The 21,086-nt window shown below is 46.8% G+C and overlaps 1 protein-coding gene across 3 annotated transcripts in view; it reads right to left on the bottom strand.

The window, feature by feature from the left end:
* Positions 1-21,086, bottom strand: part of ARHGAP32 (Rho GTPase activating protein 32) — a 197,952-nt gene that overhangs the window by 75,484 nt on the left and 101,382 nt on the right. For all 3 annotated transcript variants that reach the window (XM_069876457.1, XM_069876458.1, XM_069876459.1), the window contains 4 exons: positions 9,911-10,048; positions 7,055-7,147; positions 5,293-5,415; positions 3,096-3,173 (listed from right to left, as the gene is read on the bottom strand). In XM_069876457.1, the coding sequence (XP_069732558.1) occupies positions 3,096-3,173; positions 5,293-5,415; positions 7,055-7,147; positions 9,911-10,048 (432 nt within the window). The remainder of the gene's footprint in view (positions 1-3,095; positions 3,174-5,292; positions 5,416-7,054; positions 7,148-9,910; positions 10,049-21,086) is intronic.

Raw genomic sequence — 21,086 nt, 5'->3', positions numbered from 1 at the left:
CTCCCTCCATTTGCCCGACACAGAGAATCATAGAATCATAGAATCACCAGGTTGGAAAAGACCCACCAGATCATCGAGTCCAACCATTCCTATCAAACACTAAACCATGTCCCTCAGCGCCTCGTCCACCCGTCCCTTAAACACCTCCAGGGAAGGTGACTCAACCCCCTCCATCCGCTCTGATGGGGGGACATGCAGAAACGAATGCAGTTCTGCACGGGCAGACACGACTCCCAGTTGGTAAATGCACAAAACCACCTAAGTTCTTTCAAGTCAAAAAGTAGCTTCCACATCCAGCAAAATCCTGCTCTCCTCCTGTCACTCTGGGACATGGTTTAGCAGGCTCGGTGGGGCTGGGCTGATGGTTGGACTAGATGAGCTTAGAGCTCTTTTCCAACTTTAATGATTCTCTGATTTACCACTTAAGCTGCCGTCCATCTGATAAAATATTGTTCTTTTCCAAGCACAAACCAAAAACCTGAGACCTAACGTGGACGAACAGTTCAAACATTTCATGTTCAGATCTCCTTTTATCTGCTCTTAGAACCACAACTTCCTGCCAAGACGGTCTTTGCTGATTTATTTTATTATAAGAATTAAAATGGCTGGATCAACAGATTCCCATCATGATTACGATGGCTATTGTTCCTAAATGGGAATAGTCATTTGCCTATAATAAATGTTTTAAAGGCTGCACAGCTTCATCAGTTCTTACCGATATCACTGTAACAACATTTTTCACCTGCACACTCTTTTTAAGCATTTATCAAGCACAATCCTGTCCTGACCTGTAACACAGCTCTGGGTGTACTATGTCAAGCCCAGAGGGAAATTCCCTTTCTCTGAATTCCCTGCAACAGTCAGTGTGGCCAAGGAATTCCAGGATCGCTCTTTCTGTACGCTCACAGCTCATGAGCCTTCAGCTCCACACACAGGTTACAAGCCCATCTCCCTCTTTGTACACCGACAGAATTGCATCGCTTGGCAGCTAACGGCGTTTGACGAAAATGAAAAGCTCTGAGAAGCACATGTCAAGGAAATGACAAAAACTGTCAATGTACAGGACGAATGCACCTCAATGCAAATCAGACCCATGGCTGTGAAGAGATGGTTGTGCACTAGCAACTGCATTAGCCTGGCTTATGAACTTACTGCCTGCCAGCTGAGAGGGAGCTGTTGAAAAGCACTTCTGAGAAACCAACTTCACCCCACAGCCAGCAGGAGCAGAAGAGCCTACAGCCAGCCTGTTACTCTATCTCGGCTGACAGGCAGCAACTCCCTAAAACACACCAAGTTTCCTTCCCCGCATTGTGCAAACACACACTGAGAGCCACTGAAACGTGTCACGGCTGCTGCCTTTCCAGAAGCGTGGCTCAGTGGCCAGGATCTGATGTACATTGTGTAAGACTCCTGCTTATGATTTAAGATGCAAGATTATTCCACCCCTAATGTTCTGCTAAGCCAGAATGCGGTGCTGTGTTTCTGCAGCTGCTCCGATTCGTTGTGTCAGGACTGACTGCACACGGATACAGACAAACCCCTCTTCGAGCTGTTTGCTCATCAACATATCTCTGTGCTGGGGCAGCACAATAGGATTGCTCTGATCTGAGACAGAAGGCAGTGACAAACTCCACAAAGCTCCATTCCTTCGCACGTCTTTAATCACCGGTGATACTCTTCATACCAAGTCACTGTTTCATCCAGTCTCTGGCAAGCAGGGAGCTGGCACTGATTAATGGAACCCACGTCCTCCATGGAGCCACCAAACCCTTGTAATCAACCTGCGCTGTGCAAAGAGTCTGCACACAGGCACAGATCACAAAATAGGTTTTTTTCATGCTATTGATTCGCTTGGAAGTTAAATGTGGCAGAGCCTGATCATTCCGAGTAGTACTAAAGCATTTCACTAATTTTTGATGGTACAGCAGGTACAGCTTTCGGGCTTCTAAGATCAGAACATAAGCCCTGCAAAAACACAACACAGTTCAACACTAGAAGAACAGCAGTCAAGTTCGCTCAAGCAGTATCGATATGTTAACTCGAGAAACAAATTCAATTTCAGAGCAGGTATTGTATGTCCACGCTGCTCTGGTTTTACAAATGAGTTATTATCTGAGCTCCCATATCTGACACAAAGCCAACAAAAGCTGCATCCCACCTGCTCTGGTTAATCGGACAGAAATGGAATCACGTAACTAACACTCCATTCAGATGGGATTTGTAGTGTTGGGAGACCCAACTGCACGCAGCCCCTGTATTAATGACAGCAGAACCATAACCAGGATCTGGCACAGTGAGGCTTGCCAGGGAAAACCTGCAGTACTTTGAGAAGACCTTCCAGGCCAAACCGTGCAAATGCCCAGTCAATTCTGACCTCCACCTCGAGCAAACTTGCAATTCCACCTCCCCACAGAAAGCAACTGCGGCATGAAAATCCCTCCTGCCTGAAAGGAGCTGAAACATAAGGAGGTAGAAAGTTCCCCCACCCTTCAGAAGCTTCTGGGTTTTGTTTTGTAAATAAAGTCCTTTTAAAAAAAAATCCTAATGAGAAAATCCAAGGCAGGGAATAACACCTCTTTGGGAAGGGAAGTGTCATTTCTTCACAAGGAGAGCGGTGATGCCCTGGCCCACGTTGTCCAGGAAAGCCATGGCTGCCCCACTCCTGGAGGTGTTCAAGTCCAGGTTGGATGGGGCTTGGAGCCCCTCATCCAGTGGGCTGTCCCTGATCAGTGGAAGTGTCTTATCAACCAGCTTTATCTAAATCTTCTACGTTCCACCTGGCCTGGTCTGGACAGCAGAAGGAATGGGATGATTTGAATAGCAGTGCCAGCTGCCTAAGAGGGGTGCGCCAAAAGCATCCACCAGCATCAGGTCACGGCTGCCCCTAACCCTCGTAGCTATGCAGGGAGGCAACCTCCCATGAGACCATGTGCCTAAGTCCAGAGATAAAGGGGAAGGCCTTGTATGCTGGAGCAGAGACACTCTGCTCAAATCCACGAGTACCCTCGCTCAGGCACAGCAGGGATAAGCGCGCTGCTGAGCTTCGCGCCTTGGTTCCTGTTGCACTGTCACTGCTGATGCTTGTGAAATCCTACCTGAAATCCGTGTTTGCCCCTCCACCACGTGGTCAGCTCCTTTGGCGGCATGTCAATGACTGACACTATGTCTCCCACCTGCAAAAGAAAGGGAACATCAGTCACAGCTCACAGCGTGGCTAGTGGCGAAGCACAACCCAAAGCTATTGGGAAATACTCTCAGAGAGCTGATTTAATTTTTACTACATGCCCTCTATGTGTGTATATAGGCATTGACCTACGTCTTCTTGTTTACTTTCACAGCAAAAAGTTGTTTGTAGTTCACAAACTGCCCAAGACATGCTTTTCAGAGAATCATGGAATGGTTTGCGTTGGAAGGAACCTTAAAGCCCATCCAGTTCCAACCTCCCTGCCACAGGCAGCGACACTTCCCACTGGATCCGGTTTCTTAACCAGAAAATGAACACAGCAGAGGTGGTGTGGGGTTACAGCAACAGGAAAGGAAGTGGCCAAGGAGACCAAACAGGTTTTCTGAAGCTTTTCTCATTCCCATAAAACATGTGACACTGCGACCGTTCAAAAGGAAATGAGCAGAGTCCGTACCAAATTTGTCTTGGTGGGAAGCAAGAGGTGTGTGGCCTCTGTAACAGAAAATGGCCAGAGCAGGAGGGGCAGGACCTCAATAAACACTGCAGCCAGGTATGGCAACAACTGTTAACAGTGATGTCCAGCTTTTATGAGATGTTTTACATCGATGGATTTCAGTGTGCTTGACAAGGAAGATAACGCATCCTCATTCTTCAGACAGGGATAACTGATCTACAGGGAAGTAAAGTGATTTCCCCAAGGGAACAGCAAAGCAAATTCAAGCAAATAACCACGAAAGAAATTGCATTCACTGCAATGAGCAGAGAAGCCGGGCATTTTCCTCAGGGTTGGGGAGCAAATGCCAAGGAGCTACTTTGGCAATTGCCTATCAAAAATTAACAACAGCTAAACCAGAAGAGAGGTTGGGTTAGGGAATAGAAGTTAGCATTGTAATCCAACTGATCATATTCCACTTCTGTTCTGCCAAAGCCTCGCCCTTCCGAAGCTTGGGAAGTCTCACGTGCCTTGATTTCCCCGCTTTGTCTACTGTGCCTCACGGCAACTTGCTGGACTCTGTGACAGTTGTGAGGCCAAGTCCACCTGCTGGCACAGAGCGGTACGATTTCCAAGCAGGGAGTGCCATCCTAAGGGCTTTTACTAACACTGAGACACGGACAGCCTGTGTCCCGCGCTGCACGCACTGTAACCTGGGGATGACATACCCACGTCTCTCTGATCAGTGCAGCTCTTGGGTGCACACTGATAACTGCCTCGATTGGGAATATGAACCAAACCCCAGCAGCGTAAGACAACCACTACTGTTTTTACTTCCTGCACTGCATGCTAAGAATGTAATCGCAGATCCTTTGGGCACTGTTTTCCTGTACACTTTTTGCACCACACAGCATATGGAAACAACCAGAGCATAAACCACCACACTCCGGGTAGAACAAACAAAAGTCAGGTATCCAAGACTTTCATGGTCTGATCTCTCAGCTCTTTGCTGCACAGCAGCTCCTACTTTGCATCAAGGAAGATTTTTGGTCACTGGAACAGGCTGCCCAGGGACGGGGTTGAGTCACCTTCCCTGGAGGGGTTTAAAAGACGGGTGGACGAGGTGCTGAGGGACATGGTTTAGTGATTGATGGGAATGGTTGGACTCGATGATCCAGTGGGTCTTTTCCAACCTGGTCATTCTGTGATTATTTTCAGCACCATTTTAGATTATCCCTTGCCCTTTACGTATCAAACTCCTTGTCAGTCTGTTTTGTTATTTTTCATGGGAGCAGAATCTCTTAAAAATGGCCTTGCTATTTTTTTGCTGTTTTTAGACATGGCCTTGCTAACAAGTGTGTTTATTCCATTGGCATGTCTCTACATACACACACAGGAGGACAATCTTCCTGACCTGATACGACAAGCTATGCTGAGTCTGCAGCTCAGAGGCAGGAGCTGCTTCATCAGAAGATCCTAAGGCCACGTAAAGTTGTATTTTAAAGATGACTGAACTCCTCCCAGTGTCCAACCCACTACAAGCTGAGTATTTGACTGAATCTTCTACGCTTCACCTCACAAAATGTTCTGAGAGTGTCTGACTACGTTCCTGATGCACACACACACGCAGACACACGTTACGCTCTTCTGTACATGACCACATTCTGTTATTTACCTCGAAGGACAGTTCATCTGCTGCTTGAGCAATGTATCTCTTAATAACATGGGCAGCAGCAATAGCCGGAACGTTAATGGATGATTCCTCATGGACTAGCAGGTGATTCCCCTTGTTATCGATCTGAAATAAAGAGTGGAAGAGACTGTGAGGTAGCTGAGGACAGCAAGGAGGCTTCGCATCGGCACTCACACACAGCAGAGACTTCAAGCTGATTCAGAGAGACAGCACAGCTCGGGGCGCCCGAGGAGAGCGGCACAGCGAGACAGTGCAGGGCACAGCACACACACAGAGGAAGGGGAAGAACAACCCAAAGAGAATTTCAGAAGGTCGTACATCCCCACCAACTAATGGGAAAAGGCTGTATTTGCCCAGCTTTGTGTACAAACAGCAACATGACACTGAATGGCTGCACCTCCCTTCAACACTATATCCCACTGCTTCTCCTGAAGTGCTTAGAATGGCAACAGGGACAATAATTTCCTACAAGGTGGAATTAACGCTCAAGATAAAGGCATTGAGATGAGGAGTAAATGCTGTCAAACTGAAAACTAGTGCAGTTTTCAAATTTCTCCCACTCTTTTACTTCTTTTTTTTAAGAAAACAGAGTTCCCACCCCCTGCTGCAATTCAGTTGACTTTCAAAATTCTTACATTTTTCTGCCTATGTAAAATCTTTAAGACTCTCAGTTAATCAACAAGGTTATTCTGTATTCCATGCTTGGTTGGTTTGCTGTAATCTCCAGGTCTGTTGTGTTGCTGTGAGCTCTAGTTTCATTTTTCTCTATAATTTCCTTCCTCCCCTCATGCTGAGAAGGTCTCCGACACTTTTCCTCCTCTTAAAGGATTTCAGGGTGATGAGGATATCAGCGGGGAAAATTGCAGGAAAACGCACTCGATCCTTATCACAACCATTTAAAAATGAACTGCGACAGTCTAATAATAGCTGCTTCTATTCCTGGTGTGCAGCAGGCTCATCAGGCAGTGGAACGACACACACACCTCTCCCCAGACCCCCCAGCACCAGCTTGCTGACATGGGCAGGTGGCCTCCAGCACTTGGCCCCATTCTTTCCTGCCCTCGCCGCCCAATAAGTCTATTGTTTAAGACCATTAAGAGAGAAACCAAAGCTGCAGCTGCATTCACAATACACAAACAGTGCCGCTGCAAGCACAAGGCAGGCTCTGTTGTGCATTTTAACTGACAGCGACGGCCAACAGGAGCAGATAATGTTCATTGTTTCTGTGGCTACCGCAAGGGAAAATAAAGAAAAATAAAGAGGGCAGGCAAACACTGTAACTGCGAGAGCTCCAATAGTGTTAGAAACTTGCCATGCTTCAGGATCCCCCTGCAAAAAGGAGTGTAAGGATGTGTGTGCTTTCTGCTACCTGTTAGTGGGAGCCTTCAGCCCCCAACTGGACTGTCCCAGGTGATCCATCACCCCAGTGGCTGCTTCACTGGAACTGCCACCTCCTTTTATTTGTGGATACCAGCACAATGATATGGCTTTGGGTGACAAAATCCAAGCAAGAGGGGAAAACAGCACCTATATTCCTATATTCTTAACACTGGATCTGACTCTGCTCTACACATTTGTGGCCACCTGTACCCCAGTCACAGGGGAATAAAGCTTTTGGGACAGCATTTCAGTGATACCACTAGGTATAGGATTAAACCTCTTTCTGAATGGCAGGAGAGCACATTTGTGGCTTGCTCCGCTGCTAAGGTCAGGAAAAACGAGTAATCTAAACTTCATACTGTACCTCCATCCATGTGAGAGCCGGCCCACAGTTTATCTTGTTGCCTGCGATGGCCGAGAGCCGGGACAGGTAAGCCATCAGCATCTGGGTGACAAGCTGGAACACAAAGAAAAAGTCATCCAGTTTTTCTGTTAATCACAGAATCACAGAATAACCAGGCTGGAAGAGACCCACCGGATCATCGAGTCCAACCGTTCCCATCAAACACTAAACCATATCCCTCAGCACCTCATCCACCCGTCCCTTAAACCCCTCCAGGGAAGGTGACTCAACCCCCTCCCTGGGCAGCCTCTGCCAGTGCCCAATGACCCTTTCTGTAAAGAATTTTTTCCTAACGTCTAGCCTAAACCTCCCCTGGCGGAGCTTAAGGCCATTCCCTCTTGTCCTGTCCCTTGTCACTTGGAAGAAGAGGCCAGCACCCTCCTCTCTACAACGTCCTTTCAGGTAGTTGTAGAGAGCAATGAGTTGTAGAGAGCAAATGCACCATTGTATGGAGAGACTTCTTCAGGCCTGGACAGACCATAAATTATCCATTGCCACAGGCAAGTGTTAGAGAAATAAATTCCCTTTGGCAAGGAAAATTGTCATTTGAAGAAGGACAACGAACAACACAGTGTTACAATGATTACACCAAAAATGTGCAAAGAAGCAGCTCCCCATGAAAGCAATAATGTTGTTCTTAAAAGATATGTAGATTTTCATAATTTCCCTTGCCAAGATCCCCTAAATCTAAAGCCTTCCTCTCATCACGAACTTCATGTACAAATCATGTGTATTCATAGAGTCTTGGAGTGGTTTGGGTTGGAAGGGACTTTAAAGCCCATCCAGTTCCACCCCTGCCATGGGCAGGGACACCTCCCACTGGATCAGGGGCTCCAAGCCCCATCCAACCTGGCCTGGAACACCTCCAGGGATGGGGCAGCCACCACTGCTCTGGGCAACCTGGGCCAGGGCCTCCCCAAAATTCAATTTCAATCTCCCTCTTTCAGCTTCAAACCATTTCCCCTCATCCTATCCCTGCCCTCCCTGATCCAGAGCCCCTCCCCAGCTTTTCCATAGCCCCTTTCAGTACCGGAAGGCTTCTCTAAGGTCTCCCCGGAGCCTTCTCATGCATCTGAGAACCATTTAGCAAAACAAAACGCTGCTGCTGTTTCCCCTCACTTGAAAACCCCTAAGAATGTTGCAACTCCAAATGACCCCTTGGCAAGAGTAATATTTCAAAGAGTGGAGAGGATTTTTAAACACATAGCGATGTCCCTTCTCTAACAGTACACTTGCTTTTATTGAAGAGCAGCTAGTGAGGTCTCTCCAAAGCTTCTCAGTGGCAGCACTATAAAGCAGTATTGTAGCCCAGAGACTGTAGTACTGTTTAAAACATTGTTCTCCTCAAACACCTGCTCAAATGTGGTCAATTCAACATCAAAAATACAGCATGAGATGCCACACAGCTGCAGAATTACATTTCAGAGAGCAGCAGAGCTCTCCGGGAGCTTTACACCTTCTGTGCTTACAGATCCAGTACAGATTTTCAGGCTCATGCTATAGAGTACATATTAAATCAATTGTACAAATAAAGTTCTAAGAGACAGGGATGCTTAAAATGTTCTTTTAAAAAAATAAGCCCAGGAATTCATTATCCAGAATATTGCTGCTTCTGCCAAATTTAAGACACTAGAAACTTTAAATCCTCTTCAGAAATAGCCTGCGTTAAACCGAAGCAACCAATGAATCAGATAAGCAATGAATCTGATGAGCAATGGTCCCGCATTACCAATTCCCTATATTCAACAGCAAAAGCCCTGTAGACTCCAGCAGGGCACTGATTCCAGCCACTATGTGCTGTTCCAAAGCAATCAATCCTTGCCTGCTCAACACTGAAAGAATGTGGATTCTGATTTATAGATCCTAGCTGGATTCTGCTGTGAATGCTTGGAATGGACTCAGTTTTCTCATTTCCCTTTTCAGCTCCACCTCTCGTGTCAAGACTTTCCACACTTGTGCCTTGATGGCAGGGGGCAAACACACAACCACAGGTCCCAGAGACGCATGTCCAGTGAAACACAGCAACGGACACTGCCCGTCACCACGATCCACACTCTTCCTGCAGACAGACTGAGGCTGAATGGTTTTGTTATGCTCTGCTGGCTCAAATAACCTCTGTGGCTGCTCATTACACTGCCTCCCTCTCCATATCCTCCAAAACGATACAGCCAAGATGCACCTGCTGCCTCCCAGAAGATTAACTCTGGACATGAATAAATCTCCAAATTATCAGCAGCCAAGAAGGCAAAGGAATTCCAGCTCTCCGTATTGCAGGTGAAATTGAGTCAAGAAATGGAAAATATCTCTAATTCAGTTAGAAAAAACCCACTCCTTAAGCTTTTTTTAAAAAAATTTAAACAATGCAATACCAAAATGGTCTTAAAAACCAGCTTCAGTAACTTTCAGTTTATAAATATAAGCCTAGCATTCCAATTGATATTACTCTCGCTGTGCTGCAGTGCCGGAACAGCCCGATTTCTTAGGAATGTTAAGTTGCTCACAGTAAGCCAGGAAATATCCACACAATTGACAAAGTTTCCAAAGACATAAAATGCTTATCTAAGGTGCTAACAGGGCAGCTTCTTTCCTGACACTCAGAATATCACATTCAGCAGCACATTAATTCATCTGAATTCGCACAGCATTTATTTTCCTTTAGATCATTGAAATTACGGGTAGAACTCACACACTGATCTTACTACAACTGATCAACTCCCAGTTCTAACCCAGGCCACAGTAAAACTATTTTGTACATACTTGAAAACATCTTCCAACCCCTTGAGGTGACTGTAAATGTTTAGAGAGTCAACAATTTACCTCCGGGCTGTCCTTCAGAGCATCGGAGCGGGGCAGCTCGGAGAGCTGGGAGAAGCGCCGGTCATAGATACACAAGTGAAGATGTTTATCAAGGACCCTGAAATCTTCATAGCTCCGCTTCACGATCCAGCTCCTCCCCTGTATGAACAGAAACAAGAATCACACTTTTAGAAGCTCCTCACCCATTCGAGTTGGGTGAGGAAAATGAACATTGGTGCGGGAGTAACAAGCAGATGTGGCCATCCTTCTTCTCCAAACATTTGAAAGCGATGAAGGTGCCTTGGCAATATTTCCATGTTTTAATTCATCGGCAGCCGTTCACGTTCAATCCAGCTGTTAGAGCTCCCGTTTTAGTGATGTAACAGCGGGTTTGGATGCGGCCCAGCACGACAAAGTCTATCCAAAGCTTTTAATTTCAACCTGTCTCACGAGGGTTTGGTAGCGTTTTCAGACCCAAGGTGTCTTTGCACAAACGTAAATTACGAAACAGTTGTATAAACAGCATGAAATTAGATTCTACACCGATAGAAGAACATCCAGTCAGGGATCTGAAGGCAGAACTGATGCTTGCAAAATCTCTGTTAGACGCCTCAGGCAAGTCTTCAGCTGAATTAAAAACACAATCCATGATGAATAACACTAGCTGGAGATTTACTCCTGAGCGCGTATCATTTCCCCAATTAAAATATTGACAAGATACACACAGCTTCAGGGGACAAGGAAGGGACCGTGGCAGCACAGCGTAATTCGCTTTGTGAAGCTTTTAATACCTAATGACTGCTTCTAAACGCTTCATGGCCTGTTATGATCAATAAAAAATGTTGTAATAATGCAGCAGTTTACAGGTCAAAGCACTTTATGAGCAGCCATTAATCCTCTCAAGCCTCTGTGCAGCCCCTAAAATGAGATTATTCCTGTTCTGCAGGCACGAGCACTGACTCAGCACCCATGGACCTCCACGAAGCCTCCCCACCTTTCCAGTGCAAAGTGTTCCTTGAGTCTTCCCTTCCTAAACCCAAGAGCATGGTCATATTTAAAACCAAAAAACCCTCTATAATCATTACACATTGTGCTTCACGCTCCACATGCAGGCATCTCCTGAGGGAAGGGAGAAGGAAAACAATCACACATGCAACAGATGCCAGCCCAGGACAATCCCAGGAGCTACCAGAGCACCGCGATGCCAGCACTGCCAGGGCTCAGAAGATGTCAGAGGGAGGAATTCAATTGCTCCAGGTTACAGGGCCACTCAAAGGCAGGGCCAAGGATTAACACTGACAAAAGGATGCCTGACAACCACCACAGACCCCAGAGAAAGACACGGTGAAAGAGAGGACACAGCACCGTTTCAGTATTCTGTGAGAGAAGGAGCCGTGAAGCATGGTCCCAGATCTCCAGACCTATACCAGCTGGAGTTCCTGACCCAATGCTCTCTTCACTTGAGTTGCAAAAAACCTTGGTCTACTTAGCCATTCCCAGCACAATTCTACTATATTAATTTATTTATCAGGAAATCTATCAGCATCACTTTTCTATTAAAAGTCAAAGCCCGCAAGGAACTGTGAACATAAAGCCCACAATCCAGCACATTAGCTCTTTTCTGTCCGATTTATTCAAGACAACTCCAGATCGAGGATTGTGCCCATCAACTCTGCTCTCCCCGCACAAGAAATCACCCGTGTTTCACCATCTTACAGAGACGGTACCTGCACAAGACACAAATGTTTTGTGATTTCCACCAGTTCTGCCATTGTACTGCTTGTCTAAAGGACAAAAACAAACCCAGGAGCGCAAGTCCATGATAATTAATCTTCTAAAAGCTGACAGCCTTGCCAACGTCTCCATCTTTTGCAATTAAGACGCTCTTGCTCCCTCGCTAAGTTACCACCGTGACCTTCAGCTGAGGGAGGTTTAGTCACCAATGCAAGAAACAACCGCCTGAGAGACCGCTGCAAGCCTGGATTTGCTCCTGCCCGCTGCACCGAGCAGGACATTTCAGTACAGCCTGTCCACACAGAGAATAAACCTGTTTGCTAACGATTGTAATTCCATCTGCAATTCCACGCTATTTCAATTTTAAACGTCAGATTGTACACTTGCAGCCTCTTCTTATCAGTTAAATGCACAAGAGAGGAATGGCTGAAAGCAAGAGAGGGATGGCCAGCAAACCCCTAGGTGTGCAGAGCAGCTTTGGAGAGCACGGACTGCACGGACAGCCTTCTCCTTGCTGCTGCAGAAACCCATCCCACCATCCCAGTGACAAAGCTCCCAGCAGCTACAGCAAGGAAGTTGATTAACGAGCAGGGCCAGCTTACCTTGCAACAGCCGCGGCGCCTCTTGCCCCACCAGCTCCTCTGGGAGCTTCTTCCCGCACGGCACAACTCCTGGCGGAGCCGGTAGGGAGCCGAGCGTGGTGCACAAAGGTAACCCCGAACCACCGCTCCCGTACCTTAAAACTGCAGCAGTTCGGCAGCTGCTAAGCAACCAGCCGAGCTATCCCTGCGGAAGAGGCAGCAGCCTCCATGAGAGGGGTGGTGCACACGCCGGGAGGCCAGTGCCGCTCTCGCCATCCCTGAGGAAGCCAGCCCAACGCCGGCAATCGCAGCCCGGCATCACGGGCTCTCGAGCAACAGGATCGCAGGATGCTGGTGGGAACTCAGAATGACTGTGCGCGCATGATGTGTCAGTCCAGAACTCAGCCTCCACAGCAATAATACAGATTTCCATCCAGCGGGAAGTTATTCCCCCTCTATTCCTCTCTATTATGTTATTATAAAGTTATGCCCCTCCGTTCCTCTCTTGTGAGACCTCATCTGGAGTTCTGTGTCCACTTCTGGAATCCCCAACATAAGAAGGAGATGGAGCTGTTGGAATGGGTCCAGAGGAGGCTACAAGGATGATCCGAGGGCTGGAGAACCTCCCGTACGAGGACAGGCTGAGAGAGTTGGGGCTGTTCGGCCTGGAGAAGAGAAGGCTACAAGGTGATCTCATAGCGACCTTCCAGTACCTGAAAGGAGCCTACAAGAAAGCTGGGGAGGGACTGCTCATAAAAGCTTGTGGTGATAAGACAAGGGGGAACGGGTATAAACTGGAGAGGGGCAGATTTAGTTAGACATTAGGAAGAATTTCTTCACCATGGGAGTGGTGAGACACTGGAACAGGTTACCAAGGGAGGGTGTGGCTGCCCCATCCCTGGAGGTTTTTAAGGTCAGGATGGATGGGCCTTAGGGAACTTGATATAGTGGGATGTCCCTGCCCATGGCAGGGGGGTTGGAACCAGATGATCTTTAAGGTCCCTTCCAGCCCTAACGATTCTATGATTCTATGAGTTTTAGGTCTGCCATAACTAAACTCAAGATAAATACATGCTTTATGTTGTTCTGCAAGTGGCAATAAGTAAAGATTTTTGCAGATTTTGAGCCCAAGTAACAGATTTTTAAGCAAAACTAAAGATAGCCATATACACAAGGTGTGTGGTTAACTTTACAGGAAAGGCTGTTGACCAGGGAGTGCAGGGATAGGACGAGGGGGAATGGTTTGAAGCTGAAAGAGGGGAGATTGAGATGAGATCTTGGGGAGAAATGTTTTCCTGTGAGGGTGGGGAGACCCTGGCCCAGGTTGCCCAGAGCAGTGGTGGCTGCCCCATCCCTGGAGGGGTTCAAGGCCAGGTTGGATGGGGCTTGGAGCCCCTGATCCAGTGGGAGGTGTCCCTGCCCATGGCAGGGATGGAACTGGATGGGCTTTGAGATCCCTTCCAACCCAAACTGTTCCATGATTCTATGATTCTATGAATCACTGCAACAATCCAGGAAGGATCTGGGCCACATTTAGTGCTCCCCCTCCAATCTCCACCACAAATCATACAAAAGTAAAGCCTAACTTCTCCCAGCTAGATGTCAGAGTTGTACAGCCAAAGCAGCAGAAACAACAGTGACCTCATCCAATATCAAAAATACTATAACGTTCCACTAGATCAATATAAAAATTGTACATCTCACTCCTATTTCCTGCAAAACCTAAAGTGCTAGAAGGTTTTCACAGAAGGGTGCTTTTTTAATTTAGAGACTTAATAAAATAGCAGAAACACGTAAGTGGCTGTTAAGTTGGTCTCATGTTGTTACCTGTGTTTTATAGCAAAGCTAAACGTTACTGGTGCTTCAGGCACATAATATCCATATGGCAAAACCGCCTTCTTCAGGTTCTTAATGATTTCCATAAATCACAGCTCAAATTAATTTTTGATCTCTCTCTAATTTTCCAATTTAATGATGACTTCTCTATTCTTTAATTATTGATGGTCCTGGTTTAGCAGAGCACATGTTTAAATCCCACTACTTTCAATGGGACTTCAGAAGAGAGGTGAAGAACACAGTGAAGTCATTTCCCATGTTCAGACCTTCAACTACAAATCTGAGAATGAACAACTTTATAAAGAATCAAGTCTTAAATGAAGACTTCAATAATGCCATAAAGTAGTTTCATGGTCATTAAAACGAAAAATTGACCACTGACTTAAAAACCAACAACGCTCTTGAAGAAAACCAAAGTACTATTTGGAATTTCATTTTATATAGAATCATAGAATTGTTTGGGTTGGAAGGGAGCTTAAAGATCATCTAGTTACACCTCCCCTGCCATGGGCAGGGACACCCCACTAGATCAGTCTGCCCAAGGCACCTTTCTGATTACAGAGATGTTCACAATGAAAAGTATCACCACAATCATGGAATTTCACACAAAATGGAAAATCTGGGTTCACCCCTCCTCTTGTTGCAATGTCATCTGTTCTCCCTCACTCCTGCACGCTGTGTAGGATGAAATGTATAATGAAAGCCTGCTGAGATTTCAGCTCTCTGCACAGAGCTTCTTTTTTTTTTCTGATTTTCAAAACAAGAAGAAATGTTGTGCTAAAAGAATGATTTAAAATAAGGAATGATTAAACTAGGGGCAATGGCTATAAACTGGAGAGGGGCAGATTTAGACTAGACATAAGGAGGAATTTCTTCACGATGAGAATGGTGAGACACTGGAACAGGTTGTCCAGGGAATCTGTGGCTGCCCCATCCCTGGAGGTGTTCAAAGCCAGGTTGGATGGGGCTTGGAGCCCCTGATCCAGTGGGAGGTGTCCCTGACCATGGCAGGGAGTGGGACTCCCTGATCTGTGATTCTGTCTTGTGATAGCAGACAACATTATTTTACTGTGCGTGGGAATCCAAGCTTCTTTCTCCTGTAATATTTCAATCACTATTCTGGAGTATACAATACTCACATTTGGAGACATAGAAACCCCTCTACCCAGCCAGCAAACACCTCCCAGCAATTTCAGTGGAATAAATAACTACAGCATTTTTGTCTTTAGTACCTGTCTTCAAATTACTATATTATCTTCTCTAGACTGGGCTTTTGCCAAGAAAGGTTGGACCAGATGATCCTTGAGGTCCTTCCAACCTGATAGTCTAAGATTCTATTACCTTTAAGGTTCCTTCCAATCCAAACTATTCAATGATTAGCAATTTCTGTACTGATTTAATTTCCACTGAGCCAGAGATCTGAGCCTCCCTTTAGTACATCCATTACACCCAGATCACAGAAGATACAGAGCAACCCAGGCTTCACATCACATCAGACAAGATTCAGAGGGACAAGAATTCAGCAGCCTGGCTCCTCGGCGATATCCTCAGCTCTGCTGGTCAATGGCCCAAGGAGGTGACGCGCAGCCACAGCCAGGAGAGGTTCCCATAGTCCCAAAGCCCAGCTCCTCTGGGGACGCTCGGCGCCACCAGCAGCCCTGCTATCTGCTCCCTCTCCTCCCAGGCCACCCCGCGGCACCACTGCTGCAGCTCGGTGATGGTTGGTCTTGTTACTAACAGACATTACTCACCACAGCACCGCGTGGTTACTGTTGGACAGGGAAAAGCAAACCTAAGAGGAGGAGGGGGGGGTTAAAACATCCTTTGCATTCTCGTTGCCATAGTTACACAAAGCCAGCTTTGCTCCATCAGCTCTTAAACCCTTCGAGCGACTGCTGCAAAACCTTTCCTTCTTTCTAAGAGGCGCTCCCGTAAGCTCAAGGCCAGTGACATAAAAGGTATATTTTTATGTAGATTGAACTGTTTTCACGTGGGATCCAGCAAGAAGCAATTCCTCCTCTGCTGTGCACTGAACAGTCACTGCCTTGCTCGGAGGCATCAAGCAAACCCAGAAGGAGTTCATCTGTTGTCGATATTTGTGATATAATCCATTTACAAAACAGATACACCCACTTTTTATTACCAAAGATTTGCAGATCTCCTCACTACGTCAGAATAAGATGTTTCCAGCTACACCCGCGCACGAACTCCTTCACACCAGACAGGGTGCTACTGAGTTCCAGCCCACACAACCTTCCTGTCCCACGGTCCGAGTCCGTTTGCTCTGTGGCACCTAACATTTATTTACTTTAAGGCAGGGCCAGACCTTTCTTTTCTGGTTCAAACGCTTATTTCCTGAAACAAATCACACAGATGCTCTCATGAACCATAGCAGCCCACACTGCAAATGAAGACCAGAAAAAGAGATGAAAGTATGCGGCAAAAGTCACTGCAGTTTGACCCGACAGTAAGAAAATACTCACATTAAATAGCTGGAAAAATGCCAGCATCCACCAGCAGAGTTTAACTCTGACACGTACAGCTGCATAAGACTTGGGATCTGTATATTATTCCAACGTGACCCTCCAGCCCTTTATCTATTACAAGGCTCACTGGAAAATGGCTTAGAAACTTAGTCACAACCAAATCCAAGGCTGATAAAATCCACCCCTTGGAGCTCACCCGGGAAGGGTTTCTGGCTGCTGCCATAGGTGGCTTAATCTGAGCTTCAAACTGTTTACCCAAATGTCCTGGCTGATTCCATGCCCCCTGGGGTATAACTTCAACTTAAGGAAATTATAAATCTTTAAAACTTAAAAGGAGTTTGCACTAAGGCAACACAAAGCTGCTTTATTTCTGACTGAAAGTGCGAGGCGTCTTGGCCAGCACACTGGCCACGGACGGATGCTCGCGTTCACTGCTCCTGGCACGACGTTCCGAGAGGAGTTTGCTCCTTCCCTCCTCACACCACAGGGGAAGGAACACTCACACTATGGATCTTCCTAAAGCTGGAAGATATTTGCATTAGCTTAGCCCCACTGGTGAATTTATATGTTGTATGTAACCATTAACACTTGATCCCACAACCCTTTTGGCCAAGGTGGGCAGCAATGAGTGCTCAGCACAGTAACAGCTTCCACAGGATGATGTCTGCTCACTTCTGGAGTTGACCTGCCTCAGAAGAGAGCATCAAGAGCTCCCTGTGGGATACCCAGCCTGCTGTCAGGCAGCTGCACATACAGAATCGTGGAATAGTTTGGGTTGGAAGGGACCTCAAAGCCCATCCAGTTCCACCCCTGCCATGGGCAGGGACACCTCCCACTGGATCAGGGGCTCCAAGCCCCATCCAACCTGGCCTTGAACATCTCCAGGGATGGGGCAGCCACCACTGCTCTGGGCAACCTGGGCCAGGGCCTCCCCAGCCTCACAGCAGAACATTTCTTCCTAAAATTTCATCTCAATCTCGTCTCTTTCAGCTTAAAATCATTCCCCTTCATCCTAGAAAATAAAATATGGGGAGGAGGGAGCTTTAAGCAAGGGGAGAATGATGGAAACACTAAAATTTCCATGCTCCACCTGGAAACATAGGAACTGGACACCTGATGGACCAACTACCATGAGATGAAGGGAATTATGTACAGACAGACTACAAGAGGCAGAAGGCACAGGAGAAAGTTTGGTGTATTTGTCATGAATCCTTAATAATATTATTCCACAGAACAAATTAATTCCTTTAAGCCTTAATTATCCGTTTATTATCAATTAATTGCAGTTCGCAAGAAAAAAAAAGGTTTTAATGAAAACCACAGCAGCTTTTCTCCCCCCAAATTTAGACTTCATTGTGCTCCCTGATTCCAATTACAGATAGGAACACAAAAACCAGACATGTATTCACAAGGCTGCCCAGGAACTGGTCTGAACAAGAGTAATTTCATTCCTGCCGACTTTGGAAAATCCCATGATCAGGGACATGCGGCTTTCTGGGTACCATAACCCTATGGTGGTTTTCAGTCCCTCAAAGGAGCAGCTTTGCCAGGAGCAACCCAACAGCAGGTGAATATGTGGCTGTGATTGGGTTTGTACGGGCACAGAGAAACCAGGACACAGAGAAATCAGGGCACGCTAAGATGATCCAACACCAACATACCATGTGTACAGCATGTGTGTCGGGACAATCCCTAGTTTCAATATATTATGGGGGATGATGTGAGTGAGAGCTGCCCTGCAGAGAAGGACACGGGGGTGCTGGTGGATGAGAAGTTCGACAAGAGCTGGCAATGTGCGCTCGCAGCCCAGAAGCCAACCGTGTCCTGGGCTGCATCAAAAGAACGTGGCCAGCAGGTCAAGGGAGGGGATTCTGCCCCTCTGTTCCTCTCTTGGGAGACCTCATCCAGAGTCCTGTGTTCAGTTCTCGAATCCTCAACCTAAGAAGGAGATGGAGCTGTTGGAACTGATCCAGAGGAGGCTACAAGGATGATCTGAAGGCTGGAGCACCTCCCGTATGAGGACAGGCTGAGACAGCTGGGGTTGTTCAGACTGGAGAAGAGAAGGCTCTGAGAAGACCATATAGTGACCTTCCAGTACCTGAAGGGGCTACAAGAAAGTTGGGGAGAGATTGTTTACAAAGGCTTGGAGTGGTGGGATGAGGGGCAACGGGTATAAACTGGAGAGGGGCAGATTCAGACTAGACATAAGGAGGAATTTCTTCACAAGGAGAGTGGGGAGGACCTGAAACCGGCTGCCCAAGGAAGTCGTTGCTGCCCCATCCCTGGAGGTGTTCAAAGCCAGGTTGGATGGGGCTTAGAGCCCCTGATCCAGTGGGAGGTGTCCCTGCCCATGGCAGGGGTGGAACTGGATGGGCTTTGGTCCCTTCCAACCCAAAGGATTCTATGATTCTCCCTCCCAGCCTATTGCTGACACTTATTGAACGTGAAACAGGATTTACAACCTTCCACATGTGAATGAAATTCCCTGCACTCCTGACATGCTGTAATTTAATTTATTCGGTATCAATCATCTCTTTATAAAATCACACCGCAGGAGCAGCAGGTCACGGAGAGACACGGGATGAGGGGAGAGCAACCAGCACGGGGGCTGCTTTTCTGCACCTCAGAAAATTCAAGGGATGGCCCTACAGGAGTTGACAGGCACAAAGGAAACCTTAAAAGCCACTGATAAACTGATCATTAAGTAACAGGAGCAAAAATGCTACCAGCCTACAGGTGGCAGGGCAATGAGTGAAGGTATCTGTATTTACAAGTGAGAATAAGGACATATTTAAATACAACACCCTCCACCCTGTGCCCCAGAGGTGCTGTCATCTGCTCCACACTAAACCACTGAGAACAAACAATGTCTCATCAAAGCAAGCAAGCCCCTAGCCTTTAAAGCAAGCCAAACAACAAACTCTTTGAAATTACTTGCCCGAGGTTAGTAAAACAAACCAAAGAGAACTTTCAAACTGCCTGGCCTGAGGTTAGCTCGCGACAGCGGCTCCCAGATACAGATCTGTGCTCCTAACTCATCTCCTGGGCACATCACTGAAGCACACGGCTGAGTTTTTTAATTATTTTGTACCCAGAGCACAGAAGAAAGGGTTTGTTAAAGCTAACAGCCAGGGAGAAGAGATTTTGTAGGCCTAGACCCAAGAAACTTTGTTTGGTAAAGCCCCTTAAGCCCCGTTACGGTGGCTACACAGCAGAACACACGGCTGACACAGCACTTAGAATAAACTATTGTCATAGAACCACAGAATCACTAAGGTTGGAAAAGACCTCTAAGGGGCTCTGAACACCCCAAGCCATTGGAGGGTGTCCCTGATGGCAGGGGAGTTGGAACCAAATGGGGTTTGAGGTCCCTTCTGATCCAAGCCACTCTGTGATCCTACGTCTCCTCCTGCCCCTTTGAGTGGGGTTAGAGAGATAGAAGGCACGACCACTTCAAGGAGAAAGGTCTGTTAAAGATGCAGATGACCAAGAGTCATGGAAACAGGGTAGAAGGGTGAAACATTATTTAGAAAGCACAAGAAGCAGAAGCCGCTTTGGAGAAGTTTTGTTAACAGAGCTGGAGCCAAAATGGAAAAATAGCTGCTTTTTTGGCAGCTGCTTGCATCAGTTTTGAGAAGAAAAACTGAAAAGCAGTGCCAAGACCCAGGAGATGAAACATTTAAGACAGACCATCTTTAATATCTAGTATCCCCCAAAAGGTAAACCACAAAGTTTGAAATAAATACCATATTTTAAACCCACAGATCAGTTAAAAAAATGCATCATTAGAAAAACAGAAAGTCAGTTCCTTCTGATCAGCCAAAGCCTGAGCCTTGATTGCAAACTTGCTCTACAGCCCCTTCACAACATCAGTTCACAACGGCGCTTCGTGTCTCCATCCCGCAGCCTGTCCCCGTGTCCACAGCTTTCCAGGCTGGAGGCCAGCAGCCTTGCCAAGGAAACAAAGAGGTTGGGAACTCACAGCAGGTCCGCAATGAAGGGATTCTGAGCTGTTTCATGCTTCAAGTGTAACTCTTGCCCAAGTGTACTCTCTACTAACCTGTTTGTCCTGTAAGTTGTTCCATAAAGCCACATTTTATGTCAAATTACTCCTGTTTGGAAATGTAGCTGCTCCTCCAAGGCCTATAAAATCTACCAACATGCGAATCCTTCATGCTTGAGGCATCACAACCATGCACCTCCCCTCTCTCCACATAGAATCAGAGAATCATAGAATCACCAGGTTGGAAAAGACCCACAGGATCATCAAGTCCAACCATCCCCATCAATCACTAAACCATGTCCCTCAGCACCTCGTCCACCCATCCCTTAAACCCCTCCAGGGAAGGTGACTCAACCCCCTCCCTGGGCAGCCTCTGCCAGTGCCCAATGACCCCTTCTGTGAAAATTTTTTTCCTAATGTTCAGCCTGAACCTCCCCTGGTGGAGCTTGAGGCCATTCCCTCTCGTCCTGTCCCCTGTCACTTGGGAGAAGAGCCCAGCTCCCTCCTCTCCACAGCCTCCCACCCAACATCTCACATTATTTGTTGATCAAAGCAAT

Source organism: Phaenicophaeus curvirostris, chromosome 25 (genome assembly GCF_032191515.1).
Source record: "Phaenicophaeus curvirostris isolate KB17595 chromosome 25, BPBGC_Pcur_1.0, whole genome shotgun sequence".
NCBI lineage: Eukaryota > Metazoa > Chordata > Aves > Cuculiformes > Cuculidae > Phaenicophaeus > Phaenicophaeus curvirostris.
The sequence above is the reverse complement of the archived record's forward strand: the minus strand, read 5'-3'. Positions and strand labels throughout refer to the sequence as shown.